This window comes from Carcharodon carcharias, chromosome 6, assembly GCF_017639515.1.
Source record: "Carcharodon carcharias isolate sCarCar2 chromosome 6, sCarCar2.pri, whole genome shotgun sequence".
In the NCBI taxonomy this organism is placed as follows: domain Eukaryota; kingdom Metazoa; phylum Chordata; class Chondrichthyes; order Lamniformes; family Lamnidae; genus Carcharodon; species Carcharodon carcharias.
Genome location: NC_054472.1, coordinates 181,764,572 through 181,787,386, shown reverse-complemented (window position 1 = coordinate 181,787,386; position 22,815 = coordinate 181,764,572). Strand labels below are relative to the sequence as shown.

At 44.0% G+C, this 22,815-nt stretch overlaps 1 protein-coding gene across 7 annotated transcripts in view; it reads left to right on the top strand.

The window, feature by feature from the left end:
• LOC121278899 (vacuolar protein sorting-associated protein 13B-like) overlaps positions 1-22,815 on the top strand; it is a 1,102,197-nt gene that overhangs the window by 711,483 nt on the left and 367,899 nt on the right. For 5 of the 7 annotated variants that reach the window (XM_041189400.1, XM_041189399.1, XM_041189397.1 and 2 more), the window contains one exon: positions 22,269-22,472. The exons of 1 other annotated variant lie outside the window; for it this stretch is intronic. In XM_041189400.1, the coding sequence (XP_041045334.1) occupies positions 22,269-22,472 (204 nt within the window). Of the gene's footprint in view, positions 1-5,301; positions 5,394-22,268; positions 22,473-22,815 lie in introns of those variants that run through there. One more of the 7 variants, XM_041189402.1, reaches the window with a different exon arrangement.

Sequence of the window (22,815 nt, the reverse complement as noted above, 5' to 3'; positions counted from 1 at the left end):
ATTTTTCTTTTCCCACCTCTTTCCATTATTTTTAAATATTTTTCAATCTTTTATGCTCCCCCCACCCCCACTAGAGCTATACCTTGAGTGCCCTACCATCCATTCTTAATTAGCACATTCGTTTAGATAATATCACCAACTTTAACACCTATGTGTTCTTTTGTTCTGTTGTCTGTGACATCTTTTGATGAGGAACAACACCTCATCTTCCGACTAGGCACTTTACAGCCTTCCGGACTGAATATTGAATTCAACAACTTTAGGTCGTGAGCTCCCTCCCCCATCCCCACCCCCTTTCTGTTTCCCCCTTCCTTTTGTTTCCAATAAATTATAAAGATTTTCCTTTTCCCAACTATTTCCATTATTAAAAAAAAACCCCACTAGAGCTATACCTTGAGTGCCCTACCATCCATTCTTAATTAGCACATTTGTTTAGATAATATCACCAACTTTAACTTTAACACCTATGTGTTCTATTGTACTATTGTCGTTGACATCTTTTGATGATCTGCTTCTATCACTGCTTGTTTGTCCCTACAACCACACCCCCCCCCTCCACCTCTCTCTCTCTCTCTATCTCTCCGCCCCCCCACACACACCTTAAACCAGCTTATATTTCAACTCTTTCTTGGACTCGAACTCAAGTTCTGTCGAAGGGTCATGAGGACTCGAAACGTCAACTCTTTTCTTCTCCGCCGATGCTGCCAGACCTGCTGAGTTTTTCCAGGTAATTCTGTTTTTGTTTTATATTTCACCCCTTCCTTGGATTCACCTAGTTCTGTTGAAGGGTCATGAGGACTCGAAACGTCAACTCTTTTCTTCTCTGCCGATGTTGCCAGACTGCTGAGTTTTTCCAGGTAATTCTGTTTTTGTTTTGGTAATTTAAGTAGCTGTATAACAAAAGGGAGTATGTGAAGAAGTACTTCAACACTTTTGCAGACTCTTTGTAACATTGATTTCCTACCCATGCAATCCACCCCTTGTTTTTACATGGAAAACCTACCACTGTTTTAACACCAATTTTCACCCTTTTGTATTTGCAAAGCATTAAAGCTAAAAACAGAAATCCCTTATGAATAATGTTAATTGAAGAAGCACTCCAAACATAAGGTTATACTAAGGTGGCTGCTTGAAAATTATCAGTGATGGTTAAACCTTTGAGATCAGCTTCATGTTTCTTTGTGACTGAGGCAATATTGGAATGAATTGCATAAAGTAGAATATTAAGTTTTCGTTAACTGAGGAATACTTAAACAACATAATGTTGTGTTCCATTTATCAATGTGATAGTTAACTAGGAATATTGTATATATTATAATAAGCACCTTGTTGTACCATATTATGTTCAAGGCATGATCATTCCAGCGTAGAATCACTTAATGCAAAACAGCTTCTAGTCTATTTCCTCTAAGATCTACCTAAGTATGTGAGTTAGCACTCTGTTGATTGCAGTTGACCTGATACAGTGTTGTATATTCTATACTTAGTGCCACATTTTCTATTAAGTCTGAACATTAAGTCTTTCATGGAATAATGGAAATTCCTAACATACTCCGCAATTGTCTGAATAATTCCAGATATCTGTTACACTGCACAAAAACTGAATGCTTTATATTCCATTTCCTCTAGATCTTGGAGCCCAAAGAAAGATGGCACACATGTATATAGTTCCACATTCGTCATGGTGTCCTAGAATTTTGGAGCTTCAGATAAAACAGTCCAATTGTGTGTGCTGACACCAAGCGTGTAATGTTAAACCAAAGCCCCATCTACCCTCTGATATGGAGGTGAAAGATCCCATTGCACTATTTCGAAGAAAAGTAGGGCAGTTATCCCTTGTGCCATATTTATCCATCAATCAGCATCACAAAAACAGATTATTTGGTTGTTATCATATTGCTGTTTGTGGGAGATTCTTGTATGCAAATTTACAACGTCCTGTGGTCATGAAAGACACTACATAAATGCAAGTCTTTCTTCCTCCAGTGGACCAACAGAACTTAGGCAATTTTTAATGCACCTCACTTGTTAACAAAGCATTAAAAGTCTACATATTCCACAGTTAAACAGTGTGGTGTCTAACACATTCAGTTTTTGTGCAGTGTAACAGATATCTGGAATTATTCAGGCAATTGTGGAGTATGTTAGGAATTTCCATTATTGCTTTTCTCTGATTTCATGAACAACAATGTGCGGCACACACTGACTCTTACTTTAGATGATGGCATTGGGCATTGAGCTCATTTCCTGAATAATTAAATGCTTGGCTGAAAAGAAAAATAGATTTTTACTTCTAAATATTCCCTAATAGTTGGTTTAAAATAATGAATAACGGGAATTAGATGATTACAGTTATCAGATTGCATTTACAATATTGTGCAATTGCATGGAGCACAAGTTAAAGTACACTACAGAATACTTGATTCAAAATATAATCTATTGTATTTACTCTATGCTAGCTTATATTTGATTAGGATGCTTTTACCTTGTAAAATTATCCACTTTCTCTTCCTACTGTTATTCGGATTGCATGAACAGATTGTGCAAAAAAATCCACTTTCTTGATGTTTGCTGCTTTTCAGAAGTGTAACTTATTGTTTTCCTTTTGCCTTCCACTTCCCTGGCCACAAGGTCCCTGTCCTCTCTACTAGGGATAAAGTAGACTTTATGCATCTGTTCCAAATGCTGCAAAAGTCAAGTCACCTTACTTTTGAAGTATATTTTTTTAATACATATTTGTTCAACTGATGATGAATCATGAAAATACACAGTACAAAAAGAAGCCATTCAATCTATCATGTCTTTGCCAGCTCTTTGAAAGAGCAATCTAATTACTTCCACTTCCTGATCTTTTCTCATAGTCCATTTTTTTCCTTCATGTATTTGGCCAATTCCCTTTTGAAAGTGGCCATTAAATCGACTTCCACCTCTACTCTCAGCCAGTGATTTCCTGCTTTAAACAACTCGCTGTATAAAATAAAATTCTCCTCATCTCCCCTGTGGCGGGTGGAGTGGGGGGGGGCGGGGGTGTGGCAGGTTGGGGGTGCCCAAGCAGCGACAACCTACCTTATCTTTACGCTCCTGTTTCTCATTGGCTCCCACAAGTGAGCCAATACTTGCCTCTAATGGACTTCTATTTCCATGCCTGTGAAAGTGGTTGCTATGCAGTCTCCAATCCATTGACAGTGATGTTCCTTTTCTGCTGCTAGGCCAAAATCCTGGAGCTCCCTTCTGACAGCACTGCAGGTGTATCTACACTAGATGGACCGCCGCCTTCTCAAGGGCAATTAGGGTTGGGCAACAAATGCTGGCCTTGCCAACAATGTTCACATTCCATGAAAGAATCAAAAAGAGGTCAAAGTCATATTGATGTCCTAGGGGCCTGCCACTTGAAATGGGCAGGTGCTTTGGACTCCTGGTGACAGAATCCTCTCAAAATGGGGTCAGCCGCATCACCAGTCAACCAGCTGATAAAGATACCAACCCTATTTTGAGGTTCATAGTGTCTTATTGCCTGACGAAGGCAGTCAAAATCGACCTCAATTAGCTTTTGTAATGTACGAGAGGCTTAATAGGATGGCTGAATGAGGTTCCTTTTGTAAGGCTACAACAGTTAATAGCTAGTCTCTGTAAAGGCCTTTCAATATAACGGCATTTCCTGAAACTTCACATGACACTGTGTTATACATGTAAGTTTATTGCTTTAAATATAGCCTGTGTAAGGTCCACAGAAATGGATAGTTTATTCAAATAAATTATAGAGTGTGACAAAATAGAGCAATTTGTACTATTAGGAAATATTTATGGAGAAAGCATTACAAATTCAGTGCTCAGCAACAAGTAAACTATTGACTAAAACTTTGTCTAACATTAATGGTTATACAGTATGTAGTAAATGATTTACTGTGACTATTGCTGTTTTTATAATGCTTGCACTCAGTACCACACAAGATGCGTTTCCCATTTTTCAAAATTTCTTTGAACTCAGTAAAAAAAAACATTGTGCATCTAATAATGTCAAACAAGGCTGGTCGCGTGTTGTGCTTCTCCTTTTCCACTTAGTTGTTCTACAAGGAGTGGTTAAAGAAAACTTAATTCACTCCTCCACTATCTTGTTTGTTTAAAACAACATTAAACTGGAGCCTACCTTTTCTTAATTCCATGAGTACTTGTTGAAACAATGCATTGCAATCAATTACAAAATATTAGTTTTCTTTGCTAAATTGATGGTTTGTGGTGGTTTTGCATGTTGGTCACCCAAACATTGATTACGTAGTTAAAGTCTAATCCACAAGTCTTGATGACCTAATTTTGGTTTCAGTGCATATCATTATGTTGTGCTTGGAGACAAGATAATGTAGATTAATTTGGCAAATTTTAATTTCTATCTTTTATCTAATAAATGTTTCCTTTAAACCATTGACATCTTCGAACATGCAGAAACAGTTGAAGGAAGGCGCATTTTGACGAACTATTGAGTGGTGAGAACCTACAAAAGCTCTTTCAAGTAGCTGCATTCCTGTCATTCAAGCCCTTTGCAGTCAAATTGCAAAGCTCTGTGGGCAGAATCGTTCCAGATTTGCACTAAGTGCGGTACAGGCGGGCAAATGGATGATTTACCTGCCGCCCACAATAGTGGCTTTTCACGGCATATCATCCCATTCCCACCTCATTCGTTATGCATTCCCAGGAAACATACTGGGTTGCTAGCCTCTGATTCACACGCACAGCTGTCATCGCAGACCTTCAGGAACCGGGCACCGTATATAAGGGCTGCCCCTGCACATAGTGCCAGCACTCTTCAAGGGATAGGAAGTTGCTGGGAACTGATGGCTGCCAAAGGGAGGAAACATGCTGCCCCCAGATTTAGCAGTGCCTCCCTCAAGCGCCTACTGGGCACATTGGAAGCCTACCGTGAAGTCCTCTACCCCGCTCTGGGTGAAAACCAGCAAGCAAAGTCACCAATCCAGCATGTGGGGTGGCAGCAGCAGTGGTCAGTGCCAACACCCTGCAAAAGAGGACAGTCACCCGGTACCGAAAGACGGTGAATGGGTTCATCCATTCCGCCAGGGTGAGTCACTCTTCTCATCACCCTCAACTCACAAACCCATCACACATCCACAGGGATCTCACACCTCAAGGAACAACGCCACTAACTCTCATACACACCCTCACACCTCCATCAGGCTCATATCTTCTGCAACTCGGGTTCTCATCCCGTCAACGGCTCCACTCACCACACAAACATTCCATTCCGTGCCATGCGTCCTGCTCATGCTCTCTCCATCTATTTTCATGCAGGAGAAGCTGGCTCACAATAACAGGGAGAGGTCCCAGACCCAGGGGTAGAGTGGCCCGCCTTAAACTCCTCACCCGCTTTGAGAAGTGTGCCATCCTGCTGACTGGTGAGAACCTGGACTGTGCCTGCAGTGACAGTGAGGTCAGCGGTGAACACCCACGTGAGGACCCTGCATCACATCATCCCTCTCTCAACACAACTATGAATGCTCGCTCTCCTTTTGACTCTGCTGCCATGCACTTCTTATCTCTACTTTGGTTCACAGGGAGCTTTGCCAAGCAGACGACACCCTTGGCCAGCCAGCCCCTCAGCTCCATCCTGGTCTGCACCTCCAGCAAAAAGGACACCTCCTTCATTGAAGAGCTGGAAATAAGCAGCCTGGAAGATCCATCACAGTGCTTACCCACACCATCCACCAGCACAGAGACATGCACCTCAGTGGGACCTAGATGTAGAACAGGCTTGGGTTCACAATCTGGTGGTCACTGCATGGACATGTGTCTGCAGCAGGAGGAGGCAGGTTCAGCTAAGCTCCGCAGCACTTGGAGGACTGCTGGGGGAGAGGCCTCTGTGAGTTCCGAGTCAGATGACAACCCTCTGGACTTCGCCTTGCAACTCATCGTGGAGAGTCAGCAGAAGGCGGGGGGGACATCATGCAGAGCTGTTGGAAGCCTTCAACAGAGTGGCACGTGAGGTGGAGGAGTGCATCCGCCTGCTCTCCGATGAAGTGGTGCCCACATGTACGCATATGGAAGCGTATGGATGGAGGATGTCATGGAGACCCCTGGTCCAGCAGAACACAGAAATGCATGCAGACCTGCACTCCATTGTGGCAGCCATTGGTGAGTTCCTGCAGTGGCAACATGAGAGGGAAATGGGGTCCCTCGACGTCTCTCCAGGTGTTTATTCCCTCCATGGAGACAGGCCGGGGCTGTCAGGCACTCGAAAGGAGGAGGCACAGCAGCTGAACACCCCTGGGTCATCCACTACAGAATCTCAGAGGCTGCCCAATCTCTCCAATCTTGGCCTCTGTTACCGCAGAGGGAGCAGGTGGCCCACGGGAAAGTAGCCAAAGGAAGCCAGGGTCCTCAGGGCATTGACTCACCAGAGGACTCAAGCTAAAGTCATCAGAGGTAACAGGCTCAACAGGCTGCCTGCACCCTTGCTGTGGATGTCAAGGCAGGACCTAGAAGAAGTGATAGGCCTAGAAAAGTTGCGAATTTCTGATCACAAGTAGTCGTACCGGTGAACGCATTTTGTCGCTTTATAATCTGAAAATGCTCTCACTTTCACTGAATAATATGTAATGGTGTCTTTCAGCTTCATTTACAGGCTTTGTGAGTCCTCCCCCTGAATCATGCCCCCCCCCACCCCCCACCGCCCCCCCAACCACCACTAGCAGTTCAGCTGCACGCAGCCGGACCACGAATGATTCTGGATGGAGAAGTGTGTGTGTGGCAGGGCCTTTTGGAGCCTTGTGCAGACGTGGAGGCTTCCTCCGTCACACTCATTTCAATGTCCTGAGCATTTCAATGCTGCCTGCTAGGGTTCACTTTCAGTTGTCCATCTGAGTTGACCTGCATCTCTCCCCACTCACTGATCGCACTCCCATGCAGCACCTGTTCCCTCCCAACATGAGACTTCTCTCACTTTTGTTTTGAGTTCAGAAGCATGGTGGTTGTAAAGTATGTCTTAAGCTCCCCCGTTCCTTCCTCCCTTCCAGTCACCCGTGTCCTTTCCTCCATCACTGTTGGCCCCCCTGGCATCACTTTCTACCTCCCCACTCTTAGCTACCAACTAGAACCCTTTTCTTTCCAGGATGTCCAGGTGAACATGCACTTCCCTTTTTCGAGAATCCTATCCCCATCCACATCAACCACCCCGACTGCCTCCTTCACACCATCAGGGTCCGTGTCTGCCTCCGAGTCCCCACAAACCACCCTCGCCATACCTTTTATTGCACCCTTGCCCTCCCACCCTACCGGCTCACTCTGCCCTCTCTCATACTCACCATTCCCTCCTACCACATCCACCTTCAGTTCACTCCCGGGAGGCAGTCATTGACTCCACAGATCTCTCCCTTGCTTGTTCACCTGGACATCCCCCCACTTACTTCTTCCTCCATCTTTAATCCTTCCTTCCTCCCCCTTTACTCTTTCCTCCCCCTTTATGCCTTCCTCCCTCTTCATGCTTTCCTCCCCCCTTACATCTTCCTCCTCATCAGTTGCTGCATTCTCTCCTAATACACCCTCCACCCCCCGTACTCCCTCCCCCTCCCTGGCACCATCGTTCCCCCCAACCTCATACCCCTGACACCATCGCTTCTCCCCCTCCCAACCTCACCCCAACCCCCCTCCCGGTATACACCAAACTTTCCCAGTCAAACCTAGACCTTCCGCTCCACCCACCTCGATGATCATTTGCAGGAGCTCACAGCCAAGACCCTGATGTCCCGAAGCAGACCCCAGACATCAATGGTGACTCTCCACTTTCCATGAGCTGCTTTGTGGTGGAGCCATGTCCATGAAAATCCACCCAACATGCGATGCACGTGTCTCTCCAGTGCCCAGTAGCTGCAGGGCTCCCGCATCTTCTGCTCCTTCGATGTCTGTGAATAGAGCAAGGCCCTAACGGTAAATCCCGACTTCTGCACGTCACGCTTGTCAAAACGTCTGGGTCAGCGTGTTTTCCCATCGACGTGCCCAGATGATGCAGCATGGGGTGTGATTCTGCTGAGCAGGGCTTATAACTATTAAAATGACATTCCCGACGTGCGGCGGTGGGAAAGGCTGCCTGCCATTGACTGGTGGAGCGGACGATAGCAAACTGGTTTCCCGCCATTTTGTCCGCTCAAACCTGCTGTGACACCCGACACCAACGGGGACGGAAAATTCCGGCCTACTTTTCAGTATTGAATATTGTGACAATTTACAGTGAAAAGTGAAAAGTAATCCTCCACGTTTCGAACCACCTGTCACTCATGATTATTAATAAATAACCTGTTTAAAAACCATTCTGGCACGTGATTCTGTAATATTTTGAGACTGTTACCATCACACAATGGAGCATTTGTAATTCAGTTTTAAACTTTACCTGTTGTAGGTGATGATGGGGAGTGGTGGGGTGCGGAAACCAGCCGGTGTAATGAGTTAGACAGGTCCTGTGGATAGAAATTTCCTTTTCCTGTCTGGTCTGAGTGCCTAGAATGAAGCTATTTTGGCAGGAAACAACATAGTTCTTAGAAATGGGTGTGGATCCACAGTGCAAAACTGCCAGAAATTCTGCATAAAGCCCCCATGAAATGAAGGCCAGCATTCCATTCACTATTTTTAATTGATTTTTACATTTGTCTATTAGCTTTTGGAGATTTCTGTGCTTGGACTCCTAAATATTTAACTGCTGTACAGTTTCTATTTTCTTACCACTTGGAAACTACTTCAATTTATCACTCATGGATCCAAAGTGGATGACTTCACACTTGCTCTATTTGCTTTTTTTTCACCCCACTTACTCAACTGACTGTGCCCCATTTGCAATGTCCTGCTCATATCTATACTATCCCCTATCCCTCCTAACTGAGTGTCATTTGCAAACCATCTGTCATCCAAGTCATCAGTAAATATGGTGAAAACTTAAGGCCCGGAACAGGTCTTTTAACAAACCCGTGCGTTCTCTCTCTGATCAGCTGAAATTTGTTTAAGTGCTAAAACACTCTAACCCTCATGATAAATTCTAATGTTTCCCCCACAACTGACAAGCCTGGTTTCCTGGTTTCCACCCACCCCCCCATGATTTTATTACAATCGAGTGACATAAGCAAATTTCCAATCCTTCGGTGCAACTGCAGAGGAGTCAAATTTTAAAGCAAGAGACCTTTGAAAGATTATGACTGGTGCTTCTGAAAGTTCCTCATCTATTTATTTTAATGCCCTGAGGTCAAAACTATCAGGCCTTGGAGATGTATCTCTTTTAAGCCCTGTTATTTCTCCATTACTATTTTTTAAAACTTGTATTGAATCTAGAGAGTTTCACCCCTTTTCTTATTTTTAGTTTCTGTCACTGGTATTTTATCCTGTTTCTCCTCTTTGGAGAAAGATACAATGCACTCATTTAATATATTGCCATTGTCTTGTTGTCTATTGCAATATCAGCTGCACTTGTCTTTGGGCAAACTTCTCTGTTAGCCACTCACTTACTCTTAATGTCTTTATTAAAACTTTTGCTTGGAAGTTCCTTCTTGAATTTCCATTTAGCAGCTTTTAATGGGTGGAATCTGATGCTGAAAATTTATTTTCAGGCGTCGGGACCATTTTCGGATCTCGACCCGGCAGGGGTGTGTAGTATGCACTCTGGCATGATCTCCTGGGGTGCAGCCCTCACTAGCTAGCCACCCCCATATCCATCCTCAAATTAAGGAAAGCGGGTAGGTTCCTAGAAGCTGCTGGCCCAATCAGGCGACTCCGTAGCCGCAGATGGCTGGCAACCCCCACTGGGAGAGGTGGGCGCTGTGCTGAGGCAGTCAGGGGACGATGAGGCCACCTCAAAAATGGAAGCGTCTCTGGAGCGTGCAGGAAATGCCAAAATAACCAGGCCCCAGGCTGGTTGGGACATCAAAGTGGAGGGGAAACCCCTCTGGAGGTTTGTTATTGGCCATGTTTGTGGCCTTTCATCCCATTGCACTACTTTGGTCTGTGAAAATTCTGCCTCCATATTTCTCTTTATTTTGATGATGTACAGTAGCTGGTTTTACAAAACTTAGAAGTTGGTTTTGATCAGCAAAATCCTAAAATAATTTGGAGCTTCAGCTTATTTAAATATGTAACTTAAGGTTTACAATACACAAAAATCCAGTTCTTTAACTGTAACTATTTTGTTAACAAACCACACTAGTCAGGAGACCTATAGGGATCATTGACCATTATCCTCGTGTTATGGACAGCAGAGAGAGGTGAACTGAGCTTCTTTACCTTCTCACCGTTTGTCCGCAAACTGACGTGTTTTTAATAGTTTCAAAAATGGGCGGTGGTGTGTTTTCCCCAAACCCTCAGTTTGTGAAGTTTATTTTTTTTCAAGTGACTCACAGCAAACTGTCTTTATGGTTAAAACAGAAAGTTAGTTTATTCATACATACAAACCCGGGGATGGGGGCGGTAATGATCGCAACTTCATACACGTAAGCACACACACACACACACACACACACACACACACACACACACACATACACACACACATGAATATACGGTTAGCGGGATAGGACAGAGGAGTTTTACAACTATGAATAACTCAACAGTAAAAGAACCATAGAAATAGGTATCAGTTCACATGATTCCCAGAGACCAGAAAGTTGAAGTCCGAAGGGGCGTTCCTTCTCAGAGGAGTTCCAGTTCCATTGATGATCTGGTGGAAGTCAATATCGCAGTTTCTTTCAAATGGATAAAGATGCAGCGAGATAAGATTGCTGTGCGTAGACTTGGGGTGGAATCGTCCCAGAATTCCACTAAGTATGGTAGTGGGCGTGAAAAACGATGTTTCACCCACTGGACGCAATGACGGTTTTTTGTACTGTATCGTCCCCTTCCAACCTCATTAATTATGCAGCCACAGGAAACACGCTGTCTCTTTTTTTTTATATTCATTCATGGGATGTGGGCATCACTGGCTAGGCCAGCATTTATTGCCCATCCCTAATTGCCCTTGAGAAGGTGGTGGTGAGCTGCATTCCATGTGGTGCAAGTACACCCACAGTGCTGTTAGGGAGGGGGTTACAGGATTTTAACCCAGTGACAGTGAAGGAAGTGCAATATATTTCCAAGTCAAGATGGTGAGTGGCTTGGAGGAGAACTTCCAGGTGGTGGTATTCCCATGTGCCTGCTGGCCTTGTCCTTCTGGTTGGTAGAGGTCATGGGTTTGGAAGGTGCTGTCTAAGGTGAGTTCCCGCAGTGCATCTTGTAGGTGGCACACACTGTTGACACAATGCATCAGTGGTAGAGGGAGTGAATGTTTGTGGATGTGGTGCCTGTCAAGCGGGCTGCTTTGTCCTGGATGGCATCAAACGTCTTGAGTGTTGCGAGAGCTGCACTCATCCAGACAAGTGGAGAGTATTCCATCAGACTCCTGACTTGTGCTTTGTAGATCATGCTCAGTCTTTGGGGAGTCAGGAAGTGAGTTACTCGCTGCAGGATTCCCAGCCTCTGAGCTGCTCTTGTACCACAAAATTTATATAGCTGGTCCAGTTCAGTTCCTGGTCAATGGTAACTCCTAGGTGGCGGCCTCTGAATTGCCCGCCATGCCATTATCTCATGGTTTCCTCACTCCTGGTACCATATCTAAACTGCAGCCGCACACATAGTTCTCAGTGCTTGCAGCCCAGGACTGCTCCAGTGAAGACATGGCCCTGAAAGCCAAGAGGGGTTCAGGTACCCGTCACTGCAATGCCTTTTGGTGACCCGCCATGATGTCCTCCACCCCAGCTCTAGCCGCCGAAGGTCCAGCAACCTCACACTTCGGCTTGGGAGGCTGTGGCAGTTGTGGTCAGTGCCAATGCTGAACAGAAGAGGTTAGCCATCCAGTGCAGAAAGAGGATGAATGACCTCTTCTGTACCGCCAGGGCAAGGCAACCATCTCATCACTCTAAACTCACACACTCACAAGGCCATCACATTCACTGGCATCTCACTCACTGCCAGCTCAAGGGACATCACCACGCACTGTCTTACACACACCCTCACATCTCAACCTGGCATCATCTCTTCTGGAGACTGCCTCTTCAGCCCTCACCATCTTGAGGCCACTTGCACAGATCAACATGTGCCCCCACACACACCCAGGGATATTCCCCTTCCCCAGTACAGCCCTCACCCTGCAGCCTCTTCCCTTTCCTGTGGCCACTTCTCCCCCTTCCCCAAGCAAGCCCTAGCTCTGCAGTCATTGAAAAGCCACCCCACCTTACGGCGGGTCTGGTATGTAGCGACCTACCCATGAGCCCCCATTAAAGTGATGTGGTGCTGCCTGCGAAGCCTGGTGCTGATGACCGCGAGTGCTGCCCTAAACAGGGTAGGCAAACAAACCTTGAAGGCCTGAGCGAAGTGCAGTTCACCAGGTGCACGTTGCTTTTGCACAGTTGTGAAACACGTCGGTGTAATTGTTCCAGTGTGGGGGGATGAGTTCAGCAAGCAGGGCTTATTATGAGATGCTAAAGTATTGAAATTAGGTTCCTGATGTGTCTTGGCAGGAAACGCGGCCTGCCATTGATGGGTAGGGTGGACGATCACAAACGGGTATCATGATGGCATAAAAGCGATTTTTGGCCGCCTTGCCATATTGTCCACCCATGCTGCAAAACATGCCCCTGCCAACGAGAGTGGAAAATTCCACCCTTGGTCTGGTTGGGAGGTGATGATCAGAGGCTTCCAGATAAACGGACTTCAAGGGGCTGAGACTTGTTGCAGGTTGCTTTGTCAACCTGGAATCCTGGTGTTGATCTTGCAAGTTAGAGTTAAATCGGCAGTCTGAGGTTTCAGTCTTGAAATGTAACATTAGAATTGACCCAAAGGCCAAAGGCTTAGACCATGTGATGTGACACATTAATGAGGCAATTTCAGGTTAAGGAGCAGTTTCTGTGCCCCTGGTCAAATCCATTGGCTGCCTAATGAAAGAAATGGTGGCTCTTAGCGCCTCTGCAGGGATAATAAGTTTTGATGGCTCTCCGTCTATTATGGTTCAGGCTGGAGAGACCGACCGTCTGCTGCAACCTGATTTTGTTTATTGTAATGCCCTCTCAAAGAGAGGTGTGAGATTCCAACCTCATGAGGGTTGCTTTTTCCTTGTAACAGCTATTCCGAAATTTCCAGAAGCAGTTGTCAACGTTGTGAGTCATGTGACCTGTAGCAGTCATCTTTTGGTTCAGCAGAGTCCATTTTAAGTAAGGTTTAATTTTAAACAGTTTATGATCCCTTTCATGTCTTAGGGATATGACGCTCGGACGAGAGTATAACAAAGTCAGCACGGACTTTTATACAGCTTGAATAATTTCAGTGATCTAATGCTTAATAAGCAGGTGGTGAATAGGTTTCAGAATGTAGGGGGGTGGGTGGTGTTGGCATTATAAGTGTTATGTTTTGCAAATTATTTTAGGTGTTTGCCACATATGTCTTTTCCCATGCACGTCCCTTCCTTAATGGGAAAACAATCAGGCATGGTAAGAACATGGTATAACAAGCCATGTCATAACAAATATGGTAGTTAGTATTTTGTGTATTTCAAGAATAGTGGGCGGCAAGAATAGTGTTTTGAGGCAGTAAGTTTGTGGAAGAACATTTTTAAATTGTATAAGATGACCTGGGGCAACAATTTAGTCAATGTATTTTGTTTTGAAGTAGTTTGGATTTGAATCTGTTTAAATAGCAGCAGATTTGTTGTTGTAATTTGGGAGATTTATTTTGAGAATATAGCATTATTATTCATTTGGAAACACCAATTAAGCATTCTTCTTTACTTTCATCTTGCCAAATTATTGATAAGATTATTTTTTATCATTGATTTTCTACTGAAGTGTGAGCTTTGTCTAGCAGCATTCCTAGAAATATGATCAGAACTGAAAACTAGTTTTGCTGCTACTGGAAAAAATCAACCAATCTTAAGAGAGCAAGTTTGGTTACCTAAGACCACCTCTAAGCAGAAATCACTGAGTATATTGTATGAGCATGTGTAAGAAGTGCTTTAGTGAAGTTTGAGTGAATCACTAAATTTATTGAGAGGAACTGTAGTTTCAGTTTATGACCTAATGTTGAATTCACCATACAAAACTTGTAGCTACATTGCACCATTGATGTGAAAGACTTTAGCCAGAATCTTCGGATCAGCGAGCGGGGGCGGGCCCTGCTCACTGACGCGAGGTGATGTCAGGCGTGCGTTCCCGACGTCACCGCGTGCCATTTTGATCCTCAGTTTGGTGGGTTTGAGGCCGACTCTGCTGTGTGCCTACTGAACTGTCAAAGGCCTATTAAGGCCATTTAAAAACTAATTAAAGTTATTAACTGAGCTGTCCGTCCAACCTTAAGGTTGGCGGGCAGGTGAAGAGCCCAGACGGCCTTTGCATTTATCATGAAACCTCATCCACGGGCGGGATGAGGTATCATGAAGGGTTTATACATTAAATAAATTTTTTTATTAAAATTCATTGACATGTGACACTGTCACATGAGTAGACATGTCTTAAAATTTTTTTTCTTTTATTAAAATTTTCAAAAATCAAACTAATCGCCCTGAGGCAGCTCCATGCCTCAGGGAGATTTCTGCGCTCTTCCACGCGCATGCGCTCAGCGCTTCGGGGTGCGCGTCACACTGGACAGGCCTTAATTGGCCCACCCACGCTAAATGGCAGCACCCAGCTGATCGTGGGCAGCGATCGGCTGCGCGCCCACCGATTCCCACTCCTGCCCAACCCCCACAACCGGAAGAAAATTCTTCCCATTGACTTTGCTCTACAATGAGGGGTTCAATATGTTTTTTTTTAATTATTTGTTCTTGGGATGTGGCAAGGCCAGCAATTATTGCCCCTAAGAATGTGGTTTCCCTGTAGTGATTTCGTTCAACTGAGTGGCTTGCTAGGCCATTTCAGAGGGCAGTTAAAAGTCAACCACGTTGCTGTCGGTCTGGAGTTACATGTAAGCCAGACCGGATAAGGATGGCAGATTTTCTCCTCTGAAGTACCAGATGCGTTTTTATGACAATTTGGCAGTTTCATGATTAGTATCAATGAGGCTCTCATTTTATTCCAGATTTGTTAATTATTTGAGTGTAACTTTCTCCTGCTGTCCAGTGGGTGGAGTCCATTAACATTACAACTGTCCTACTGCCCCCTTTTGTAAAAGGCATTGGTAGGGAGAGATGAGAACTGAAGACACAGCTGAAGAGATGAGTTTTGAAGCATTTTGGCAGAGAAAAGAGAGATGGAAAGGCCCAATGGTCTTGGAGAGCAACAGCCCAAGCCACATCTTTTATTAACTTTCTATTTATAAAACCATGCAAGATTGTTTAGAAATTCCTAAAGCAGAGTTTAGCTAACCCTCAGAACTGGAGTGACAACATGACTTTCTGCATCTGTGTAACCCACATGAGAAGCAAACTTCACAGTCTTGATCTCCCTAGAGGCCGAACATTTTCAAAAGCATAGGATTTTATTTTTAAATTAAAATGTTTAGTATGGTGCGCAGCTGTGTGCGTTTCGAATGCAGCTCATTTATCCCATAGAATCTAGGATCCCTTTTCTTTTACCCGAAGCAGTAGCAGTACTAAGCAATATAAATGCGGACTGAGCAGGAGAGTTGGATTAGACGAGGTGCCTCAATGGAGAAAAATGTTGGCACAGAGTTGATTAACCAGATGGCCTAGTATTGTGCCCTAACATTCTTTGATTCTAAATTATTCCTGTAACAGCACAATTGCTATAGAACATACAGTGAAATCTGCATTTTTAGTGGCAGCTGAAGCTGCTAAGTAAAATGACCATATGAATTTTAAGTTACGTGAAACTTAAGAGAGCAATGCTTCTGTGATAATTCTGTGCATGGTATCAGGTATGAGGGACTTAAGTTATGTGAAGGCATTAGAGAAGCTGTGATTGTTTTCCTCAGAGCTGAGAAAGTTAAGGGGAGTTTTAATAGAGGTGTTCAAAAATATGAATGGTGTTGATAGAGAAAATAGCAACTATTTCTATTGGCTGGAGGATCAGTGGGCAGAGGACGCAGGTTTAAGGTAATTGATAAAAAAAACCAGAGGCAACTTGAGGAAACATTTTTCATGAAACGAGTTGTCTTAGAAGATTTATAGCACAGAAGGAGGCCACTTGGCCTATTGTGTTTTTGCTGGCCCAAAAAAAGCTATCCAGCCTAATCACATTTTCCAGCTCTTGATTTGTACCCCTTATAGCCTGAAATGCGCTGCCTGAAAGTGTAGTGGAAGCAAATTCAGTACTACCTTTTCAAGGGAAATTGGATAAATATTTTAAAAGGGGAAGTTTGCTTTGGGGAAAGAGCAGAGATGTGGGTCTCGTTGAATATTCTTTCCAAGAACAGGCACAGGTGATGGGCCTTCAGACCTCCTCCTATCCTGAATGGTTTTGTTCTAATGCAATGATAATCTACTTTGTGTTTAAAAAAAAAGGCATACTATTCTAGTTCATTTTAACACCTGTATGAAGTTGTAGAATAATGTTACAAATCAATAACTAATCGTAACATGCTTAATATCTTTCTGCATCAATAGATTGTTTTTAAAAAGAGTGATAAGAGAAATTTTCCAGCTCAACTTCTGGAAGGCCTGAAGGTGCTTTTGTTGCAAAACATGTCACCCTTTTAAAATTAGGTTCACAATCTGAAAAAGGGAAGCAACTATTTTTGGATCGGAGAACGATCTTTTTGACTTGGTTCATTCATTATCAAGAGTACAGAAGTTTCAAGTGAGGCACCAAGTCACTGTCCTTGGTCTCACTGTTCCTTATTACATTGCACAAGCAGCGAGCATTGCAAAAAATGTTTCAGTAATAAAAAGAATTGCTTCCTACTCGTGTGTTAGGAATGTTAGGAGTAGCTCCTTGAACTGTCCCACCATTAAATTGGATCTGGACATTAACACTGTTTGTAGATCTCTCCATAACTCTTTTTAACACCTGGATGTTTTACAGATACCAAAATTTGACTATCTAATGCATTGCTAATAATGTGAACAATCTTAGATCAGCAAATTCAGTATGTACCATATGGTGATAATTCTGGTTTTGATTATTTTCCCCCTTGTCAAGATTGTCACCATCACCCATCATTCTGCAGGATAGGAGAATCCAATCTTAGCTGTGAAACCTTGTGCAAACACAGGCTGAAATTCCCACATGGGTTCTTCTGATTTCTCAACATGACTTTGGTGGCAGATCAACAGAAGCCCTGGGAAATGGTGTAAATGGCCCTTTACGCTGTCATTCCCATGATTCCCATTGAAGTTACAGAGAGAGATTGAGGAAAGCCTCGTGGAAATTTGGATTAACTGAGCCTGGAAGTGACAAAGATACAGAGGAGTGTTTCAGCTGAAAATGGGCTGAGCTAGCTGCGGAGGCAGGCAGTGCTATGGAAATGAGAATAGACGGTCCTTGTAAGAAGACATGGTGTCGGAGGCAGCTCAAATTCAGGTTGGCTACCAAAGCTGCAAATAGTTTGATTCACCCTGAGGTAGTAGTTGGGAAGGGAAATGGAATTGATTACCATGTTAAAGGAGCAATACAAACCCTAGTTTGTGGTCAGGGCTGAGGATGATGTTTTGATCTTCCCAATGTTCAACTGGATACAATTGTGGCTAATCTAAGCAAAGATGGCTGCCAGGCAGTGGGGGGTCTAGAGAGTGGGTGGAGAGGTAGAACTGTGTTGCCAGTGTACATGTGGATACTGACCCTATGGTGAAAATCAGAGGAGAGTTGTTAGAGGAAGATAGTATGGTTGACTATGTCAAAGGCTGCAGGGTGATCATGGAGGGCAAGGAGGGAAATTATGCCATATCACAATTACAAAGAATGCCGTATATGACTTTTTGGTGAAGTGATGGTTGAAAACTGGTGTAATTCAAGCATGGAGTGGCGGGAAAGCTGATCATGGATTTTGGCAACAACAACACATTTAAATACTTTGGAGACTGAAGGGGGATTGAAGGTAGGATAGTAGTTTGCAAAGAGAGGCTGAGGGTTTTATTTTTGAGGAGGTAGTGGGGGAAAGTGTTGGTGGCTCTTTTGAAAAGGATGGGTGCAGTCCCATAAGAGAGGCAAATGTTAACAATAGGGGCCAGAAAGGATAGTTAGCTTTTCAGCAATTAAGTGAGAATGGGGGTCAAGGGAGCAGAAGGTGGGTCTCGTGGACAAGGTGAGCATTGGCTGGATGTGGGGGGAGATGGGAAGAAAGCAAGTCAAAAGATGCCGGTTTAAAGGCTAGATCAGGGTGGGGAGCATGGGTGGAAATTTACCTTGGTGGACATGGAGGCAAGAGAGAGAGGCGTTAAGCTGAACAAATGGTCTCGGTCATGGTGGCAAAGCAGTCTTATATGGAAGTGAGTGGGCAGCTGTGAGGAGATTAAAAAGACGGTTTATGTTGGAGAAAAGAAAAAGGTTGGGTTTTTATTTCCCAGGTGACCCTGCAGTACTGGGTGCTTTTGGCAGAGGAGAGTGAGGCCTGGTAACATTTGATGTGGTCCAGCCAGTGATGCACTAGGTTAAGTCTGAATCCCTTGGACACGAGGGAGAGAAGATGGGAATGCCAGGAGGAGCAAGAGGGACATGAGAACGAAAAGGTTTTACTGGAGGTCGGGCTATTGGACCAGTATCCTCACAGGGTTATTCACTAGTACTGTGGGGCAGGGTTTAAAATAGAGTGGCAGTTGGATGGGTACAATATGATTACGATTATGGAGACATGGCTCAGAGTGACCAAGGGGATCTGAATATCCGAGGGTGCTCGATATTTAGGAAGGACAGGCAAAAAAGAAAAGGGGGTGGTGTGGTGTTAGTTAAGGATGAAATCAGTGTGATAGTGAGAGAAGATATTGACTCATAGAATCTAGATGTAGAATCAGTCTCGATGGAGCTAAGAAGTAACAAGAGGTGGAAACCAAGGGCTCTACAGTAATCATGGTGACTTTAATCTACATATGACTGGGCAAATCAAATTAGCAATAATACTGCAGCGGATGAATCCATGGAGTGTGTACAAGATGGTTTTTTTGGACCAATACATTGAGGAACCAACTAGGGAACAGGCTATCCTAGATTTGGTATTGTGCAGTGAGAAGGGGTTAATTAATAATCTTGTTGTGCAGGGTCTAGGGAACAGTGACCATAACATGATGGAATTTTTCATTAGGATGGAAAGTGAAGTAGTCCGAACTGAAACTAGGGTCCTAAATCTAAACAAAGGAAACTGCAAAGGTATGAGGTGTGAGTTGCCTAGGATAGATTGGGGGACTTCATTAAATGGCATGATGGTGGATAGGCAATGGCTAATATTTAAGGAATGAATGTATGCATTGCAGGAGTTATGCATTCCTTTCTGACGCAAAAACATAAAGAGAAAAGCATCCCAACCATGGCTAATGAAAGAAATTAAGGATAGTATTAGATCTAAAGAGGAGTCATATAAAGTGCTAGAAAAAGTAACAAGCCTGAGGATTGGGCGCAGTTTTGAATTCTGCAAAGGAGAACCAAGAGATTGATTAAGAGGGAAAAAATAGAGAATTTTCTGCCTGCCGGGCGGACGGGGAGCTGATCCCTGCTGGAGAAGTGGGCCCTGCCGCCATTTTAAGTGGGTGAGCCAATTAAGGCCCACCCAGCATGACACCCGGTGGGAAGCGCTATGCGCTCCCTGGGTGGGTGGGGTGGGGGGGATTCCCCAAATGCGAGAGTGCGCTCTTTTGCACATGCGCACTAAAGAGCGCACATCTCCCTGAGGCTAAGTGCTGCCTCGGAGATCGCTTACACTTGTTCAAACATTAAAAATAGAAAAATAAAAAAAAAATCCTTAACATGTCTCCATCATGTGACAATGTCACACGAGATGGGATATTTTAATAAATTTCACTAAAACTTTATTAAAGTCTTTTAAACCCTACACGAAACCTCATCCCGCCAGTGGATGAGGTTTCATGTTTTTTCAGAAGCCCGCTGGGGCTCCTGGCCTGCCCACCAGCCTTAAGGTTGGACGGGCAGGGCCTTTAATTGTTTTAATGATCCTGTCAATGGTCTCAATTGGCCATTGATAGGTCGGCGGGTGCACAGCTGATTTGGCTGTACCCCCGCCTTCCTGAAAATTTAAATGGGGTGCGGTGACGTCAGGGGGAACCCCTGATGTCATCCCGCGTCATTTTGCGCATCGGCGAGTGGGCCCCGCCCCCTGCTTGCTGGCGGCAAAATCCAGCCCTAAGAGTAAACTTGCAAGGAACATAGAAGCACATTGTAAAAGCTTCTACAAGTATGTAAAACAAAAAAGATTAGTGAAAACAAATGTAGGTCCCTTCCAGTCTGAAATGGAAGAATTTAGAAGTGGCAGAGCAATTAAACAATTACTTTAGTTCTGTCTTCACAGAGGAAGACACAAATAACTTCCCAAAAATGTGAGGGAACCAAGGGTCTAGAAGGAGGAATTGAAGGAAATTAGTATTACTAAAGAAAATAGTGCTGGAGAAATTAATCGGACTGAAAGCCGATAAATCCCCAGGGCCTGATAATCGACATCCTAGGGTACTAAAAGAAATAGTGGATGCATTAATTGTCATCTTTCAAAATTCTGCAGATTCTGGGACAGTCCTGGTATATTGGAGTGTGACAAATGTCACATTCCAATCTATTTAAAAAAAGGAGGGAGGCAGAAAATGGAGAATTACAGCCTGGTTAGGCTAACACCAATAGTAGTGAAAAATGTTAGAGCCTATTACAAAGGATGTGATAACAGAGCACTTAGAAAATATCAACAGGATTAGACAAAGTCAACATGGATTTAAGAAAGAGAAATCATGTTTGACAAACCTACTGGAGTTTTTTGAGGATATAACTAGCAGAATAAATGAGGGAGTGGATGTGGTGTATTTGGATTTTTAGAACGCTTTTGACAAAGTTCCACATAACAAGTTAATGTGCAAAATTAAAGCACAAGGGATTGGGGGTAATATATTGGCATGGATTGAGAATGGGTTAGCAGACAAGAAATAGAGAGTAGGAATAAATGGGTCTTTTTTGGGGTGGAAAGCAGTGACCAGTGGGGTACTGCAGGAATCAGTGCTTGGGCCCCAGCTATTCACAATGTATATCAATGATTTGGATGAGGGAACCAAATATAATATTTCCAAGTTTGTTGACAACATGAAACTTGTTGGGAATGTGAGTGCTGAGGAAGACGTTAAGAGGCTTCACGGTGATTTAGACAAGTTGAGTGAGTGGGCAAATACACGGCAGAAGCAGTATAACATGACTAAGTGTGAAGTTACCCTCTTTGGTGGGAAAAACAGAATGGCAGAGTATTATTTAAATTGTGATAGATTGGGAAATGTTAATGTATAAGTGGACCTGGGTATCCCTATACACATATCACTGAAAGCAAGCATGCAGGTGCAACAAGCAATTAAGAAGACAAATGATATGTTCATTGTGAGAGGACTTGAGTACTGGAGCAAAGATGTCTTACTGCAGCTGTTCAGGCCCTGGTGAGACCACACCTGGAGTATCATGTGCAGTTTTGTTCTCCTTACCTAAGAGGATATACTTGTCCTTGAGGGAGTGCAGCGAAGGTTCACCAGACTGATTCCTGGGATGGCAGGATTGTTTTATGAGGAGAGATTGGGTAGACTATGCCTGTATTCACTAGAGTTTAGAAGAATGAGAGGGGATCTCATTGAAACGTATAAAATTCTGACAGGGTTGAGCAGGCTGGATGCAGGGGTGATATTTCCTCTGGGGGGGGGGGGGGGGGGGGTGGGGGGGGGGGGGTGGGGGGTGCGGTGGAGTGGGGAGGTGGTGGTGGGGGGAGAGTTTGGTGGGGTGGTCTAGAACAAGGGGTCACAGTCTCAGGATACAGGGTCAGCCATTTAGGACTGAGAAACTTCTTCACTCAAAAGGTGACGAACCTGTGGAATTTTCTACCTCAGAAGGCTGTGGAGGCCAAGTCACTAAATATACTTAAGAAGGAAATTGATAGATTTCTAGACTCTAAAGGCATCAAGGGGAATGGGGAGAGAGCAGGAGTATGGCGTTGAGATAGAGGATCAGCCTTGATCATATTGAATGGCGGAGCAGGCTCGAAGGGCAGAAAGAGCTATTGCTGCTCCTATTTTTTGTGTTTCTGTGTTTTGTTGTAAACGCTGAAGGTGGTGCAGATAGCCAGCTGCAGAAATATTGTAAATGTCTGGAGACTTTGCTGAAACTGATCTTGCTTTCTACCAACAGGTACAATTGCTATATGAGCTGGCACACAGCATGAACAATGCCTGGGACAAAATCCAGAAGAAAGGCATACTGCGGCAGTCTTCTACCTATCCCGAATCTATTTTGGGACCAATGCCAGGGTCACCAGTAAGAAGCAGTGTTAGTACAGCACCACCAGATGCCAGCACTTGTAGTCCATCTGCAGATATTGGGACCACCACAGAGGTAAGTATACTTCTCATCAAGCAAAAAAGTGTATTTTTCGTTTGAATCCACATATATGGTTCCCCTTCCTTTTTATGTACTTTCATCTGCGTGTAGCACACTATAGTAATGTTTCATTAATTAAATTTTGACCATATGGAGAACAATTTTAATATTATTCACTTTAACCTTGTCATTGGCAAAATGTGGAACGATTTAGTATCCTGCCTAAATGTTTACCAATAGCTGAGGACCTCTCTTAGATATTGTTCTTTCTGAAAATTACCTGCATCACAACAGTGGCTACATTTCAAAAGTTCCTCATTGGCTATGAAGGTGCTTTAAGAGTTCCAGAGGAGGTTTT